At 43.5% G+C, this 17,872-nt stretch overlaps 1 protein-coding gene across 4 annotated transcripts in view; it reads left to right on the top strand.

The window, feature by feature from the left end:
- Positions 1–17,485, top strand: part of zfyve28 (zinc finger, FYVE domain containing 28) — a 30,143-nt gene extending 12,658 nt beyond the window's left edge. Inside the window, exons 2-14 of one of the 4 annotated variants that reach the window (XM_047344773.1) lie at positions 3,321–3,461; positions 5,681–5,818; positions 5,941–6,143; positions 10,567–10,656; positions 10,753–10,842; positions 10,921–11,022; positions 11,104–12,642; positions 12,819–12,914; positions 13,117–13,280; positions 13,369–13,485; positions 14,907–15,008; positions 15,129–15,232; positions 15,320–17,485. In XM_047344773.1, the coding sequence (XP_047200729.1) occupies positions 3,321–3,461; positions 5,681–5,818; positions 5,941–6,143; positions 10,567–10,656; positions 10,753–10,842; positions 10,921–11,022; positions 11,104–12,642; positions 12,819–12,914; positions 13,117–13,280; positions 13,369–13,485; positions 14,907–15,008; positions 15,129–15,232; positions 15,320–15,451 (3,018 nt within the window). In that variant the 3' untranslated portion in view covers positions 15,452–17,485. Of the gene's footprint in view, positions 1–3,320; positions 3,462–5,265; positions 5,382–5,680; positions 5,819–5,940; positions 6,144–10,566; positions 10,657–10,752; positions 10,843–10,920; positions 11,023–11,103; positions 12,643–12,818; positions 12,915–13,116; positions 13,281–13,368; positions 13,486–14,903; positions 15,009–15,128; positions 15,233–15,319 lie in introns of those variants that run through there. The other 3 variants (XM_047344772.1, XM_047344776.1, XM_047344774.1) reach the window with 3 other exon arrangements.
- Positions 17,486–17,872: the final 387 nt, after the last annotated feature.

The raw sequence follows: 17,872 nt of genomic DNA, 5'->3' as shown, positions 1-17,872 counted from the left end.
AAACAGGACAGGTCCAGACTGCAACGAATAATCAGGACTGCAGAGAGAATAATCAGAGCTGACCTTCCCTCCATCCAGAACTTATACAGGTCTTGTTTGTATGTACGAACTTGGCAATAAAGCTGATTCTGATTCTGAAATATTGTTGTAGACCATGTCCATCCCTCTTTGACCACAGTGTACCCACCTTCTGATGGCTACTTTGAGCTCTTTGGCACAAACGTCAGATGATCTCAAACTAGTTTCTTGAACATGAGAGTGAGTTACTCCAGTTTCCTCTAAAGTCACCAGATCTCAAACCAACAAAGCACCTTTGGGAGGACCTCATCATGGACAAATGTAGAACAACTGTCTGATGCGTTTATGTCAATGTGGACCAAAATCTGAGAGGAATTTTTTCCACTTTTTATTGAATTTCTGCCTCAAAGATGTAAAACGTTCTGAGGGTAAAAGGGCAAGCCAGCTCAGTATTAGCCAGGTGTACCTAATAAAGTGGCCAGTGAAAGCAGCTGACCTTGGAGAAAGTCCCAAACACCCTGTTAATACAGATTGAGATTCCCCTTTGCACTCTTTCCCTGCTCCCCACTTCAAGCGTAGCTTACTAAACACAACCCCAACATTCAACCATGAGCAGAATGTAATAGTGTTTTAATGATTTGCTCCGTGAGATTGAGGCTGGCCAGTGAAACGACATCAGTTTGAGTGCTGAGCCGGGAAATAAGCTGAGGTTAGTTTTTTTTTGTACAGTAGCCGTGCCTGGAATCAAACCCACTGAGGGTCTTAGAGCAGGAAAAGAAATTGGGTTCTGTAACATCTCGGATCTGCCTGCGTGAGTTGCCTCTAGAGGTGCCAATTATTTTTCTCTGGTTACACCGCACTCCAAAGTGAAATCAACTATATAAAAATAGGATTCAGTATATCTAGTGTAAGGTATATAGGCTCTAAGTCATAACCTTTTTGAAGGTGCATGATGATCGTTGTTTCATCCTCACAATGTTGCTGCTGTTGGATGAATCTTCGTGTTTTCTCTTTTCTGTTTGTTTCATTATTGATGAGAGGCAGGGAGGGAAGTGCAGCGTGTATCATATTCACTGAGAAAAGCAAGCGTCAGGGTGGGGTGGGGAGGCGGGGTGTCGCGCTACAGCAAACACTGCAAACTTCAGGGAAAAAGACCTGACAGGTTTCAGGAAAGCACCAGCACGCTCGAGGGAAACCGCCTCTAACGGTATGTGAGTGAGATGAGACTGTTTACTGGTGCAGCTCTCCATTGCTCACTGTTCCCAGTCAGATGGTCCTTTAAAGCTTCCAGGTCATTACTGGGACTGTGTGGTTTGTGATGATGCCTTTTGGCATGTTTGTCCCCTTTTCAGAGCATTATCATCCTTTTCGTTGAAGTGAACCCTTTCAAGGATGCCTGCGCATTAATCGCTCCATGAGGTATTTTTGGTGTCTTGACTGTCCGATGAACTTCATATCAGTTTTTAGTGATAAACGTTTTTCCCCTAAGCGTGTGTTCATTGATTTTCCACACTGTGTCATTTTGGGTGAGAGATAAAGACACCGTTCCTCTTGTAGGACCAGACATCCAAACTCTTCTGGAAAGCATTTACACCATATTAACTCTAACTCCTCCTGTTAGGATTAATGTAATTTTTTCTCCTAAATCCTCTCACATACTTGTTGAAAATGAGTTCTCCAGCAGTCTGTTACGGAAGATGGCCTATACAATGGCCCACTTACCTGATTTTATGTAGGTCTCTACAGATCAGCCACATGTTAGAACAAACTGCAGTACCTGCATATTTGAGGCTGATTGCGCTGACTGCTTGTCCAACTTTTCTATCCCTGGTTTCCACCAAAACAGAAGATGTAGAATCTCCATTTACTACATGTACTGGGTAATGAAATATTCAGTATAAAGTTGTTAAAACATATAGATTTCACATTAAGAAGATGCTTCAGGTGCTGATCTATTCTTTACTACCAAAGTATTTGATGGCCTGTCCAAATCATTGACTTCAGGTGTTCTGAACACTTGACCAGGTGTATTCAGCACGCAGGCATGCAGACTGCTTCTACTAACATCTTTGAAAGAATTGGTCGCTCTCAGGATCTCAGTGACTTCCACTGTGGTTTCGTGATGCTACCTCTGCCATAAGTCCAGTCCAGTCGCCACTAGATATCCCACAGTCACCTGTGATGGGGAAGTACTGCAACTCTGGCCGAAGTGGTTGGCCACGTGAAATTGTTGTAACTAATTTAGTGGTAAAATTAAGGTCATTGTCTGTTTGGAAGGTCCATTTATGCCCAGGTTTTAACTTCCTCACTGATGTCTTGAGATGTTACTTTAATATTTCCACATAATGTTCTTTACTCATGATTCCATCTATTTTGTGAAGTGCACCAGTCCCTCCTGCAGCAAAACACACACATAACATGATGTTGTCACCCCCGTACTGCAAGGTGAGGCTTCCAAGCTTCTCCTTTCCTTTCCTTAGAACGTAACAAAGGATATAATTGGCAAACACTTACATTTTGAATCTGACCCCAGCACAATGTTTTTGTTCTTGAGTGCATTTGCAAACTGTGATCTAGCTTTGTATGCTACTTTTGGAGTAATTGCCTCTTCCTCACCGAGCTGCCTTCCAGCCCATATTGGATAATGACACTCTTACCAGCTTCAGCCAGCATCTTCACGAGGTCTGCTGGACATTCCCCTGGTGTTTTATACAATAATTGTTTGAAGGTGGCACCTTCATGAATCTGGAAATTTTACTCAAGGATGAATCTGACTTGTGGAGGTCCATCATTCTCTTCCTGATAGTTGGTTGAATTGTTTTGATTTGTACATGATTTCACACATTTAAGCAGTATGTTGTCGTTTTGCCTTAAAATACATACACTTTCCCCCATTTCACTCAAATGTTGTGAATATCATGACATCATCATCTGGGCTTTTCTATATTCCTTAAAGACATAGTGTATGTAAAGTTCGGAAGTTTGAAGAAAGTTAAAAATAAAAACTCTTTATCAGTCCAGCATTTAGCAAATCAAAAGCTATTTGGTGATGCTAACTGATGTAAAACAAGAAAAATGTCTGATTTAACATCTGTTGGTGGAGAAAAAGATATTTTTTTCTTTTTACACAGTGTATGTAAATATCTGGTTTTCCACTGCTACATGTAGGGAATTAACCTAGAGCATGGACACTATGGTCAAATTAGTCTTAAAAAGCAGTCAGAGTCAAGAATTTGTTTGTGTTGTATTGTAAACGGTTGTCCTGGTATTGAACATGACCTTGTTTCCTTGTCTCTGAACAGAGGACGGACCCGCAGCTCCTGGCCCAGTTCTACTACGCTGACGAAGAGCTTAACCAGGTGGCCACTGAGCTGGACAGCCTGGACGGCAGGAAGGACCCTCAGAGATGCACTCTGCTGGTCAACCAGTTCCGGTCCTGTCAGGTTAGTGTAGGCAACAAACAGTCTTCCTCGTGTTCTTCTGCTTTCCTGAGCTAGGCATAAAAATAGGCTTTAACTGGGGCAAAGCTGGCGTGGAGATAAATTAACCCTCAGCTTGTTTCATTCTGAGCCATTTTAAACTTTTTTTCATTCACATAATCACCTGCTGAGAGTTTGGCTTGGTTTCAGAGATGAGTACAGTCAGTGTCCTTCCTACTCATCCCATCGCATGATGGCTGATATGAATGATTAACTGAAAGCTGATTGGCTGAATTTCTGTATGAAGCACTTCTACTGATGAGATGAGTTGGATCAGTCTGGGAGCGTCGGTTGAATCTTATCTTGGACAGCTCTGATCTCAGTGTCATGTGGGCTGTTAGTACAGAGGAAACAGCTTTTTATAAAGGATGCTTTCATAGCCACAGATTTTATTCTGTGATTAGACCTAGTTTATCTGTTAGGCCAAACCTGAATTTCAGCATCATGTGGAGGGACCTTCAGATTTGAATCATGGTAACCTGGAAGTGTTCACCACGGGGGTGTTTTTTACAGATGATGCCAAGCGGGAGTCCTAGCAGCCATACTGCAGGATATGGAGAGACGTGGAGGCTATGAGGGAGGTTTTCCATGTGGCTTGTTGTGCCTGAGCCTCCTCTCCCCCCACCAGCAGGGCTCAGGGGGACACACACTTAATAAGGTCATCACCTGATCCCCGACTGTTCTGTTTCCTTCACTCTGCCGAGCTATCACCTTGGTTGGCTTTAGTCAATGTTTTATTTGATTACTGGTGAATGAGCAATCCAACTGAATCAGCCGTTTATGCATTCCACCTACATTTTGCAATTGATGAAATATTACATATATTTTCTAATAATAAAATATAGGGAGAATTTTTTTGGAACCACCTTTGACACATCAGTTTCACTAGCACCAGAAAACCACTTAAGCAGAAGGAGAAAAACACCTTACTGTGGTCCAGATCTTGTTGCAGTAGTTTGCGATTTCAAATTCAAGGCGAAAAGAAAAGCTCATTTTCAGATTCTAACACATTAATGGAAGTCAACAAAATAAGATAATTCAAAGAAAAAACTAACACTTATTTCCAGACAGTGAGACAAAACATCTTTTTAAAATAAGACTTCGGACCTTAATATGTTGGATGAAAGATGAGGTCTGCGCAATCTGTTTCAAATTTATAGTTATCACAATTTCACTGTATTTACGGCAAGCCGTCATGTAGTCTTTGCAGCTTTTGTCAACATGTTTTGGCTTAATCTAAGAGTCCAGCAAAGGCAAGGGTTTTGGTGAAAGCAGCTTAATGTGTTTGTGTTTGCTCTGTATGTCACTAGCGTACTTAGCCATGGACTTTCTCTACCTTTACTAAAACTAGATTTTAGTGGCTGTGATCCTGAAACTCAAGGAGCGATTTAGATGTCATGATGATGGAAAAGAAAGAGAAGGGTGAAGGAATTGTAGGTTAATTGTTATAGAAATCTCAGTCGCAGCATTCAGTAATAATAGCATATTTTCCTAACATTGTGAAGTCCTAGTTTTAAATTGTTTCAGTGGACAGTGACTGTTAATTTTCTGTCCAATAAGCTTTTTTGTTTGTTTTTTCTACTATTTCAGATCTCTTGAGTTTTCTGTGGACTGGAAAATAATAGAGGCCCATATTTGATCAAATATGAAGGTTTTCTTTCAGCCTCACCATCCCTGGAGCCCAGCAGAGGGGAAAGGGGTCTGTTGTGTTCTGGGTCTAGAGTTTCAGGCCAGGGCTCCTAAACCAAGCCACATGTGCAGCACCCAGCCACGAAAGAATCTGTGGTTCAACTCTCCTTTCTAAAGCTTTTTCGTTGTTCTCTTTGGGCCAAACAGAGACATGGTTCTGAATATGACATGATTCCAGCTGCACTGCTGTTAAAGGTTCGTTGGACGTTGTTGTTATGGCTGTGAAACATGCCTGCAGCAAGTCAGCTTCTGATTTGTTCATGTTGTGATGAACGCTGCTGGATTCCTGCCTTGAGCTTTTGTTGATTATAACTGCCAGAAACACAATGATCTCATTTATTGGTTTAGTTGTTTAAATTTATTTTCGAATTAAGCTAGAGTAACTGATTGTTCAAAATGCTAACAGTATTTAGTCATGCCTTTAGAACAATCAGTTAGTTTAGCTAGTGGGTGAAAGAATGCTCCTCAGCTTGCTATTCTGTGCTTCTCTGCAGGACAATGTGTTGAACATCATCAGTCAGATCATGGATGAATGTATTCCCAACGACCGGGCCAACAGAGACTTCTGTGTCAAGTTCCCTGAGGAAATTCGCCATGACAACCTGGCGGGGCAGCTGTGGTTCGGAGCTGAGGTAGGTTATTACCTTCTGCTTCAGTCGGGAAGAAAACAACTTGAGGAAATCCAGTATTCCACTTTTATTCATGATCAGTTAGAGCTGAAATTCATCATGGCTGTAAATTGGTTCCTGTCCAGTGTTTGGCTGCAGGCTCCATCATCATGAACAGGGAGATAGAGAGCATCGCCATGAGACCCCTGGCTAAAGACCTGACCCGCAGCCTGGAAGAGGTGCGCAGCATCACCAGAGACCAGGCCCTGCGAGACCTCAACCTGTACACAGACCGCATGAAGGACGCATTACGACATTTTGACAGCCTTTTCGCTGAGTTTGAGCTCAGGTGAACTAGAAGTTCAATTCAGTTTATTTATATAGCGCCAATTCACAACACATGTCATCTCAAGGCACTTCACAAAGTCAGGTACATACATTCCAATTAATCCTAATCATTGAACAGTTCAGTCAGATTCAGTTATTTATTCAAATTGGATAAAAAGTTTTTCTATCTAAGGAAACTCAGCAGATTTCATCCAGTCAGTGACTTGCAGCATTCACTCCTCCTTGATGAGCAAGTAGAGACAGTGGACAGTCACTGGTGTTAACTTTACAGCAATCCCTCATACTGAGCATGCATGTAGCGACAGTGGAGAGGAAAAACTCCCTTTTAACAGGAAGAAACCTCCAGCAGAACCAGAACCAGGCTCAGTGTTCGCGGCCATCTGCCATGACCAACTGGGGGTTTGAGAGAACAGAGCAGAGACACAAAGGGGTCATACAGGTAGAAGAAATGGAGGGTGCCTTACAGGCAGTAAAAGCAAACTCTGTAGGATATGGTAGCTTTCGCGGCAAAACCTCAGAGCTACGCTGTCCCTACTAGGACAAACATCCCAGAACTGCTGCATTTCCAAAGAACACCCACAGAACAACAGCACCATCTGTTGGAATATTTATGTCACTATCTTACAGAAGCATATACAGGTCCTTCTCAAAATATTAGCATATTGTGATAAAGTTCATTATTTTCCATAATGTCATGATGAAAAATTAACATTCATATATTTTAGATTCATTGCACACTAACTGAAATATTTCAGGTCTTTTATTGTCTTAATACGGATGATTTTGGCATACAGCTCATGAAAACCCAAAATTCCTATCTCACAAAATTAGCATATCATTAAAAGGGTCTCTAAACGAGCTATGAACCTAATCATCTGAATCAACGAGTTAACTCTAAACACCTGCAAAAGATTCCTGAGGCCTTTAAAACTCCCAGCCTGGTTCATCACTCAAAACCCCAATCATGGGTAAGACTGCCGACCTGACTGCTGTCCAGAAGGCCACTATGGACACCCTCAAGCAAGAGGGTAAGACACAGAAAGACATTTCTGAACGAATAGGCTGTTCCCAGAGTGCTGTATTAAGGCACCTCAGTGGGAAGTCTGTGGGAAGGAAAAAGTGTGGCAGAAAACGCTGCACAACGAGAAGAGGTGACCGGACCCTGAGGAAGATTGTGGAGAAGGGCCGATTCCAGACCTTGGGGGACCTGCGGAAGCAGTGGACTGAGTCTGGAGTAGAAACATCCAGAGCCACCGTGCACAGGCGTGTGCAGGAAATGGGCTACAGGTGCCGCATTCCCCAGGTCAAGCCACTTTTGAACCAGAAACAGCGGCAGAAGCGCCTGACCTGGGCTACAGAGAAGCAGCACTGGACTGTTGCTCAGTGGTCCAAAGTACTTTTTTCAGATGAAAGCAAATTCTGCATGTCATTCGGTAATCAAGGTGCCAGAGTCTGGAGGAAGACTGGGGAGAAGGAAATGCCAAAATGCCAGAAGTCCAGTGTCAAGTACCCACAGTCAGTGATGGTCTGGGGTGCCGTGTCAGCTGCTGGTGTTGGTCCACTGTGTTTTATCAAGGGCAGGGTCAATGCAGCTAGCTATCAGGAGATTTTGGAGCACTTCATGCTTCCATCTGCTGAAAAGCTTTATGGAGATGAAGATTTCATTTTTCAGCACGACCTGGCACCTGCTCACAGTGCCAAAACCACTGGTAAATGGTTTACTGACCATGGTATCACTGTGCTCAATTGGCCTGCCAACTCTCCTGACCTGAACCCCATAGAGAATCTGTGGGATATTGTGAAGAGAACGTTGAGAGACTCAAGACCCAACACTCTGGATGAGCTAAAGGCCGCTATCGAAGCATCCTGGGCCTCCATAAGACCTCAGCAGTGCCACAGGCTGATTGCCTCCATGCCACGCCGCATTGAAGCAGTCATTTCTGCCAAAGGATTCCCGACCAAGTATTGAGTGCATAACTGTACATGATTATTTGAAGGTTGACGTTTTTTGTATTAAAAACACTTTTCTTTTATTGGTCGGATGAAATATGCTAATTTTGTGAGATAGGAATTTTGGGTTTTCATGAGCTGTATGCCAAAATCATCCGTATTAAGACAATAAAAGACCTGAAATATTTCAGTTAGTGTGCAATGAATCTAAAATATATGAATGTTAAATTTTCATCATGACATTATGGAAAATAATTAACTTTATCACAATATGTTAATATTTTGAGAAGGACATGTATATAGTAAAGAGAATTGGCCCAAGTACTGAACCCTGTGGTACTCCACAATTAACCCTGGAGTTTAAAGATGATTTATCATTTACATGAACAAACTGGAATCTGTCAGACAGATAAGATTTAAACCAACCTAGAGCTGTTCCCCTGATCCCTACAGCATATTCCAGCCTTTCTAAGAGAATATTGTGATCGACTGGATCAAATGCAGCACTGAGATCTAACAGAACCAGAACAGACACAAGTCCATTATCTGAGGCCATAAGAATATAATTAGTGACTTTCAGCAGAGCTGTTTCAGTGCTATGATGAGTTCTGAAACCTGACTGAAACTCTTCAAACAGGTCATTGCTGTGTAAATGTTCACACATTTGATTAGCAACTATTTTCTCAAGAATTTTAGATAAGAATGGAAGATTGGATATAGGTCTGTAATTTTTCAAGTCATCTCGATCAAGCGAAGGTTTTTTAAGCAAAGGTTTAATTACAGCTACCTTAAAAGCCTGTTGTACATATCCATTTACTAAGGATAAATGAATCATATCTAAAATGGGGCTGGTAATCAGAGGGAACACTTCCTTAAATAATTTGGTTGGGATTGGGTCTAACATACAAGTTGAAGGTTTAAATGAAGCTAATATTTCTGATAACTCAGGAAGCTCCACGGGATCAAAACAGTCCAAACACAAATCAGGTTCTACAGTTATTTCCAATGTTGTCTCACTTGCTGAGGATGAAGTAATCATCTTCGGGATTATGTCAAAGATTTTCTTTTTATAGAATCAATTTTATTTAAGAAGAATCCCATAAAGTCATGACTGCTAAGAGCTAAGGGAATGGATGGTTCAACAGAGCTATGACTCTGTGTAAGTTTAGCAACTGTACTAAAGAGAAACCTAGGATTATTCTTGTTCTCTTCTATTAATTATGAGAAATGAGCTGTTAGTCAGAAATTATTTACAGCTGCATTATTGGATCTACATAACACCCACAAATTAGGCATAACATTATGACCACCACCATTTTGCTGCCTAAACAGCCCTAACCTGTCAAAGCATAGACAAAACTAGATCCCTGAAGGTGTGATGGGTTATCTGGCACAGAGGTGATAGCAGCAGATTCTTTAAGTCCTGGAGTTTGTGAGGTGGACAATCACAAATTCGCGCAGATGCTTGATTGGATTGAGATCTAGGGAATTTGGAGGCAAAGTTAACACTGCTCAGGAAATACTGTTTTCTTGAAATGGTCTCCATTTTCTGCAAAAATGCTTAGGTAAGGGCTGCTGTGGCTCAGGGAACATTTGTCATCTGGTAATAGGCAGTTCTGTTTGAGCTTCCCCTGGCCACATGTTTATGTGGCTTTGTGCATGGGTCTTTACCTCCGGTAAATCTGTGTCAGTGGATAACTGGTTGTGTGAGAAGATGAGTTTGTGAGAGCTTTGGTGCAGAAGTGCTTTTGTTGGTCAGTATGACTAGAAAAGTGCTAAATAGAAAGTTTAGTCTGTTTAGCAATTAGGTGGGTGTTAGAGTAACGTCCTAATGGGTGGCAAGACCCAAGCATTGTCAAAATCATTATTCTGCCTCCGCAGACGTGCCTTCTTCCCATGTTTATCCTGATACTACCTGTTCACCAGGTAAGGAACACACACACACCCAGCTATTCATGTAATGTAAAACAGATTCATCTGACCAGGACACATTGTTTCTTTACTTCTGACACTCGCATATCCAATGCGGCGAATAGGGGTCAGCATGTGCACTCTGACTTGTCTGCAGCTATGTGCCCTCAATAACCTTTATTGCACCTCATGTTCTGCCAGCTTTCCATCAGAACCAGCATTAACTTCTTCCTTAGTTTGATCTGCAGTAGCTTGTCTGTGTGATCGGACCACAGAGGCCAGCTTTCACTCCATAAATGCATCAGTGAGCCTCAGTTGCTCATGATCCTGTTGTCGGTTTCATCCATGGAGCATTTGTGATAGACAGTGACCACTGCAGACTAGGAACATCCCACAAAAGTTGCAGTTCTGTAGATGGTCTGAACCAGCTGTTTTTATTCAGTTTACCTGTCAGTGGTCATAATGTTATACCTGATCAGTGTGTATCATCTTGTTTTTATTAAGAACTGAAGAAGCTTTTTGTCAGATGTTGAATCTTTTTAGCTTCCACCATCTTGTTTCAGCTACGTGTCAGCCATGGTGCCTGTGAAAAGTCCCAAAGAATATGACGTGCAGCAGGATGTGATTGTCCTCTTCTGTGAAACTGTGGAAAGGTGAGTTGGCGGTAAAAAAAAAAAACTTCTGCAGTTTCAGGATTTAGTCAGAATCTGGTGATGTTCTGATCCTGTTTCCTGACTGCATCCCCTCAGGGCCCTCCGGCTTGGCTACCTCACACAGGACATGATCGATGACTACGAACCTGCTCTGATGTTTACGATTCCCAGACTGGCTATTGTTTGGTAAGTGTTGCCGTTTTCCCGCTGGTGTTTTCCGCCCTGTACCACCTTCGTCTCACAGGATGTTTCTCATGTTTTCAGCGGACTGGTCGTGTATCCTGAGGGACCTCTTAACCTCGACCGGAAGTCTGAGAACATGTCAGAGCTCTTCAGGCCTTTCCGCACTTTGCTGAAGAAAATCAGGTAAATACATGAAAAGATCATATCTGAGGGTTGAAGTCTCTTTGTCACAGTGCTCTAAGTTTGTTATTATTGCTTCTGCAGGGATCTCCTGCAAACTCTGACTGAGGAGGAGCTGCTGACTCTGGAGAAGAACCTGTGCATCTCTCAGGACGGAGAGTTGTCGACAGGCCAGGGTCTGGCCTCAAACGGCATTCCGGCTCCGGTCCAGGAGAATCCCTCTCCCAGCTGCCTCGCTAATGATATCTCCGAGGAGCAGGATGGGGGTGAAGAGGAGCCGCTCCCTGTGTTTGCCTGTCCTGATCAGGAGGAGGAGTCGGCAGAGGTGGAACAAGGTTGGGAGGAGGTGGAAACCCAAAGTGATGAGGAGGAGCAGGAGCAGGGCCTCCTCTGTGAGGAGGCAGAGGAGGCGGAGCTGGCCTGCTCCATGCAGTACGATGAGGAGGAACTGGAGCAGCTCAACATGATGGTGTACAGAGTAGGAGACGAAATGTCCACTCTGCTGTCCCCTCCCAGCCTGGGCCAGTCCCCGGCCCACCGTCCCAGTAGAGGAGAGCCCCCAGGCTCCAGGGGTGCATCCAGCACTGAAGCTTCTCCACGCAGGATACAGGGGAACCAGGGAAGGACAGGTGTTTATGTGGAGGAGGAGGATCGCGTTTTCTTCATGGAGGATCTTGATGCAGCAGGAGATAGCATCAGCAGCATCTCCAGAGATGCCTGCAGCTGTGTCATCTCTACTTCTAAAGGATCTGCGCCTCCCCTGCAGCAGAAACCTGGACCCCGACCAGGTTCTGGCATCAATGGATGGAGCTTTGAGACCACATCGGAGCAGCCCTGTCCACAGCCACGCAGCCTGAACAGTCCCTGTCCCGTGGCAAAGCGCCCCCTCTGCACCCCTGCTCGTGGCTCTGAGCCTCTACCTTACAGCAATGGCTGGGACAGGGGGTTAGAGGGCACGGCGTCTGAAACGGCGGAGGTCATCGCCCACCGCATGGGAGGGATGAAGCTGTCTGCCACCGTCATCTTCAACCCTCGCTCTCCCAGCCTAACAGAGCTGGCAGTGGACAAGCTGCTGCTACCTCGGCCTGCTCCTACTGAGATCGAGCCCTGTGGCCCCCTAGTGGCCACTCATTGTCTGCTGAACTCTTGTGTCTGCTGTGGGAGCTGCGAGGATGCTCACGATGACAGCATCACAGCAGAGACTGCTGGACTGGAACTGGGCCTGGCTTTGGGTCTGGACAAACACTGCAAGACCCCAGCCTCCAGCGCTGTCATCCAGTCCGCCGCCTGCCACCTACCGCCCTGCGGCCACCAACGGTTCAGTAAAGGTGAGCTTTCTCAGCAGACTCCCCCGTCCTCTCGTTGCTCTGCAGAGCCTCAAGCAGAGGACTTTGATTCGCTGCTCTGTGAGAAGTGCCTGGTGGCTCCAGGACGGGGGCCTCTGTCTCAGGACTGCAGCTCCAGAGGAGGCCAGGAAGCCTCCACGTGCGTCCACCAACTGAGTACTGACAGGAGGCCGCAAGCCATCGGAGTCCGGCAGAGGGATAAAGACATGGAGAATGACAGGCTAGAAAATAAGAATTTAAAGGTGGACCCCAAAGAGGACAGCAGGAGGTACTCCAGGTTTGTTTCAGCAAGATGATCGGGCTTTTCACATAAATAAGACATCGCGTTTTTCTTTTTTCGTCTTTGTATTCTTTTTGTTTTCATTTTTGTTTCAATTTTTTGAATACCTTCATTTATTTGACCAAGTATCAGTTGCATTCTTCTTTATTTCTGTTTTTTTGGGTTGTTTTTAGTTTTCAGAAGTCCCCCCTCAGCTCTGTGTCAGGTAGTGACAGCGACAGCGTGTCGGTCACCACATGTAGTCTGTCAAGCAGTGCTTACACTCCAAGGTAATGAAAGGCTCTCTGTTCCTGGAACATAAATGTGTCTTTCTGCTCAGACTTAATGCAACCACCAAAAGATCGGATCATATTTGATTCAGTTTCAGCAACTGATTAAAGCTACAGATGTCAAGGTTATTTGCGCTGCTAAAGTTTGTACTTGTTGAAATCTGAGTAATGTAAGAACGATATAAAGTGAATCTGTGTTCAGCCCCGTCAGCAGCCTGACTCCAAGCTCGGGGACTTCAGATGACCTGGACCAGCAGGAGACCAGGCTGGCCCTGCAGGATGCCAAGGTGGCAGTGAGGAACAAGATCCGGTCCCGGTTTCACAGCAGCAGTGACCTCATCCACCGTCTCTTTGTTTGCATATCAGGTGAAGGAATTAGTCTCTCAGCTGCAGCTGCTTGTGTTCCCGTGTCTCAGGGTCAAATATGTTATATCCATGTTTCTGTGTGATGCAGGTGTTGCTGATCAGCTGCAGACCAACTATGCCAGTGACCTCCGAAGTATCCTCAAGACTCTTTTTGAAGTTATGGCGACAAAGTGCGAGCAAGGAGACAACGATAAGCAAAAAAAGGGTGAGGAATGGATTTAATACATCTTATTAAGTTTGGGAATTTCACATGTAGTCCTGTGGAAAAAATTATTTGCATCTTACCAATTTCTTCTAGTTTTGCTTTTTTGTCACATTTAAATCCTTTAGCTCTGACAAAGGTACCCTGGGTAAATACAAAATGCGGTTTTAAAATGATGATTTCATTTATTAGGGGAAAAAGCTGACTAACCTGGCCCATGAGAAAAGATAACTGCACTTAGCTGTGATTACCCACATTTTTTAGAAAGCTGGGTGCAACTTGGGTCTCCTCTCCCAGCCCTAATAACTGCTAGACCTGTAGAATCAATAAATTACCTGGATAACAACATGAAGTAGGCTGAAAGATCTTATTGAGCAACACATCTTGCACCAATCTGAAGAAGTTCAGATTGAGAAACAGATAAGAAATTAAGTCACTGACATCCATCAATCTTGAAAGTTAAGGTCCTGCTTCATTATATATTAATAAGAAAGAGACTGGGCAGCAGAAATGGCCTCCATTGAAGAGTTTCAGGGCCAAAACTATTTCTGACCACTAAGAAAACAAAGGCTGCTCTCACCAAAAAACATCTTGAAGGTCACCATGACTTTAGAGAAAATGTTCTGTGGACTGGCAAGACGAACATGGAATATTTTGGAAGGCGCTTTTAGTTTTACATCTCGTTTTACCTCTGGTTTGCATCTTGATTTGCATCGGACTTGGAATGTTCCTAGGTGGTTGGACCTCCGTGTGCTTAAAAACAGCACTTCCCAAACCCCAGGTTGCTCAACTGCGAGCCTCCAGAATTGACAAAGACTCCTGGAAAGGTGTCAAAACGCTTTCAAGAAAAAAACTGAACTAAAGACCGGTTCCCTCCGATTAAAGCCTGTAGTTGCCATGACCCAGAAGACTGAGAATCTGGTGAAAAACTAACAGCATTTCACAAAAAGAACAAACCTAAACTCAAACATGGTGGGGGTAGTGTGATGGTGTTGGACATCTTTGCTACTTCAGGACCTGGATGACTTGCTGTAATTGATGGACCAAAAAATCCTGGAGAACGATGTCCGACCTTCAGTTTATAACCTTAGGCTGAAGCGCACTTGGCTTTAAAATTGCAGAAAAATAATTGGAAATGAAGGTATTGGGGTGTCCTAGTCAAAGTCAAAGACCATTCATGCAGGAAAAACTTCCATTGTGGCTAAATTAAAAAAATTTACAAGGAAGAGTGGGTCAAAGATCAAATATTTAGTATTTTTTACGTGTAAAATCAGAATCTGAGTCCAGTTAAAAATCTCAATCTACCATAAAAAGGTCATTTGTAGTTTCGTTATTTTTCTCCTTTTAATCAAGGAATAAGCCTTCTTCATAAACAACTATCAAGTGCAATAGTTTAACATTTCTTCTTCTGTGGTGCCCAGTAGTCCCTGTTCTGCGCAGTGCAGTGCTGGAGGATTGCGCTCTCTGTCAGGAGACTATTTCATCATCAGAACTGGCAGCCAAAGCCCGGGAGGGACAGTTCGAAGGTCAGCAGATCCACAGACTCTCCCACACTGAGCATAGCTGTCATCTCATTCCTCTTCCTCTCTGCAAATATTCAGCTAGTGACAGTTCTGCTGCATGTTTTCTCTTCCTTCTCACTCCAGACCCTCCAGACTGGGTACCCGATGATGCCTGCAACTCCTGCATTGCCTGCAAAGCTCCCTTCACCGTCATCCGCAGGAAGCACCACTGTAGGAGCTGTGGAAAGGTCTGAGCTCCCTGTTACTAAAGCTCCACAGCTAATGTGGACCATAATGTGCTCCTGCCACTAATTCATCCCCCTCTCTCACCTCAGATCTTCTGCTCCCGCTGCTCATCTCATTCGGCTCCGTTACCTCGGTACGGCCAGGTGAAGCCTGTCAGGGTCTGCACCCACTGCTACATGTTTCATGTCACGCCTTTCTACAGCGACAAGCCCGCCATCTGATCCCAGATCAGTACCAAAAGCACACAGTCTGATCCAAGAACATATGCAATGGACAGATTCACTCCACAGTGCTGCAGAAAGACCTTAAAGGTCATGATTGTACTTGCTGACCACAGCTGCAGGGTAAGGCCGTTAAAATGGGGCAGCAGAAAGTCCAGGCAAGAAGCTCCCATCTGTTTATAGGAACGCTGAAGTGTCAGCATGTTTGTGATCAGCGGCATCCTGTTTGAAAGTCGAGACGTTCAAAGCCAGCAGCGACGCTCTGCAGTGGTTTGCTTTACAGAATCAGAACACTTTTCCCTTTCTGCAGGTGTGAACAATGAAGTTTTCTGTTTGCTGCTTGCTTCAGTGGGCTTCCCACATCTTTCCCGGCGCTCCCACAGAACGCAGATCAATCGGAGGAATGTAAGTCAGAACTCCGTGTAAATAACAATAATTCTGTCTATAAGCATTGGAGCTACTGAACAAATTCTGCAGGCTGAAGCTGAAACACATTGAAACAAACAAACAAACTGATGCACACTAACTTTGTATCAGTTTGGGAGAGGATGTCTGGATCATTAGTTTGCTTTGAGTTTGCTGTGTGGCTCAAGTGCAGCAGAGATGCATTCCTTCCCTGCTGTCAGCGTTTGACCTTTTGGAGCTCAGTCTCTTGCCAGTGCCCTGATGGAGCACTCTCAGGTCCTGCCGCACAGGAAAGCAGGGCTGATGTTGCCCACTCTTCTTTTCTTCCTCAATAAGGTTTGTGTGAAATATTGTTACTTGCAATGCTTCTGCACCCTGATGAGACAGGCCGCTGATATTTTTGTTGCAGATGTTTTCTTAAGAACAACTTCGGATCGGTTTTTTCTGGGTAAACGGTTGTGTTCAAAATAACAGCAGCCCGACATCACCAACCAGTTCAGTCACAGTTTCTGGTAGAAATTATATTCCTCCACAGCCAATAATTTACTGCTAAGTGTAGTAGAGTAAAAGTAAACCATCAGACATTAACACACGGTGCGGATTCTGTGTAGTCGGATCATTATATGTTCAAAATACCATCAGCATGAAATTCTGTTGAACCGGAGGTATAACGGGTATCTCGTTTAAGGAAGAAGTCAGTCTCTTAAGACGACAATTTTTACCAGCCCGGAAAACCTAATTTGCTCTCCAGTAGCAGTGCCCGGTTGTCCCTCTTTTCTGCTCGTCCTCCAGAGCGTCGGACAGGAAGTTGGTTGACGTATCTTTGCAACCCCCCCGTACCGGTTCACAGGTGCCACAAGTTGGTCGACTCCATGCAAGCACAGCTGTGAAGCAGTTCTCAGAAACAGTGCTTATACAGCTTTATATTCATTCAGAGAGTCACAGGAAAAATGTCATCTTTGAGCAGTTTTCAGTTTATGCAGGAAATGTTCAGTGTTCCTCACTTTCTGTTGACTGAAAACAGATTTGATACATTTTTCTTTATGTTTTGATTAGGGCAATAATCCTAATCGATCTTCCTGTATGGAAATAAAACCTTTTTTTGCTCATTTTTAAGTACACCGCTACTATTTTGGACACAACTGTATATTGTCTCAGCCTGACAGTTATCTCCTCTCTGCTGCCACCGCAGCAATAGAAACCATCTTCCAGGCAGATGAGACGTTTGTCAGATAAAACCGCAGATATGAGCCTCCGATTAACACTAATGAGACGTTTTTAATTCCTCCGTTCTGTTCTGACTTGAAGCATCTTCTCAGGCTTTAAATGTTCAGAATCACCCAGTGATCCTCATTGCATCTAAAAACACGCAGGCTTATTCTGAAACACTATTTTTCTTTTATAAAGAATGCAGATAACATGGAGCTGTAATTACCTTAATGTAAAGAAAAAGAATCATACTGTAGGCCTAGTGAAGGGTGGGTTATTCTTTTATTATTATTATTTCAGAGCTTTGTCCTTTTTTGTAAAAACAATTCATTTCCATAAGAGCTGTGTAAAATATTCAACAGATAATGTTATATAGTTTTAAATGGGATGTATATTGAAATAAATAACTTTTCTGTTTGAGCATGTTGTCTGGTTTCCTCCTCATTTGAAGCTACTGATGCTATGGTTTAATGCTTGAACCACAGGTTTGTCTGCACTGGGTATGCTAAGCCATAAGCCTTTGTATTATGGGATGTTAGTTTTATATTAATGTAGCCTGACTTAATGCTCATTTAGAACCTGCAGCTGTTTCAGTAATTATCTGTTTTGTTCTTGTATAAATTACAACAGGTTCCTGGAAAGACGGTGATAAACTGAAATTAGGATTTTATTAAAGATACTTGGACCAAAAATAAAACTACAGATTTGAAATAGTGCTAAATAGAAATTGGATACAATTTTACTCTAGTTCATCTGTAAACTCATATAATTAAGTTCCTGGATGCTGACTTAGTTCTTTAAAGTCAA

This window comes from Girardinichthys multiradiatus, chromosome 19 (genome assembly GCF_021462225.1).
Source record: "Girardinichthys multiradiatus isolate DD_20200921_A chromosome 19, DD_fGirMul_XY1, whole genome shotgun sequence".
In the NCBI taxonomy this organism is placed as follows: domain Eukaryota; kingdom Metazoa; phylum Chordata; class Actinopteri; order Cyprinodontiformes; family Goodeidae; genus Girardinichthys; species Girardinichthys multiradiatus.
The sequence above is the reverse complement of the archived record's forward strand: the minus strand, read 5'-3'. Positions and strand labels throughout refer to the sequence as shown.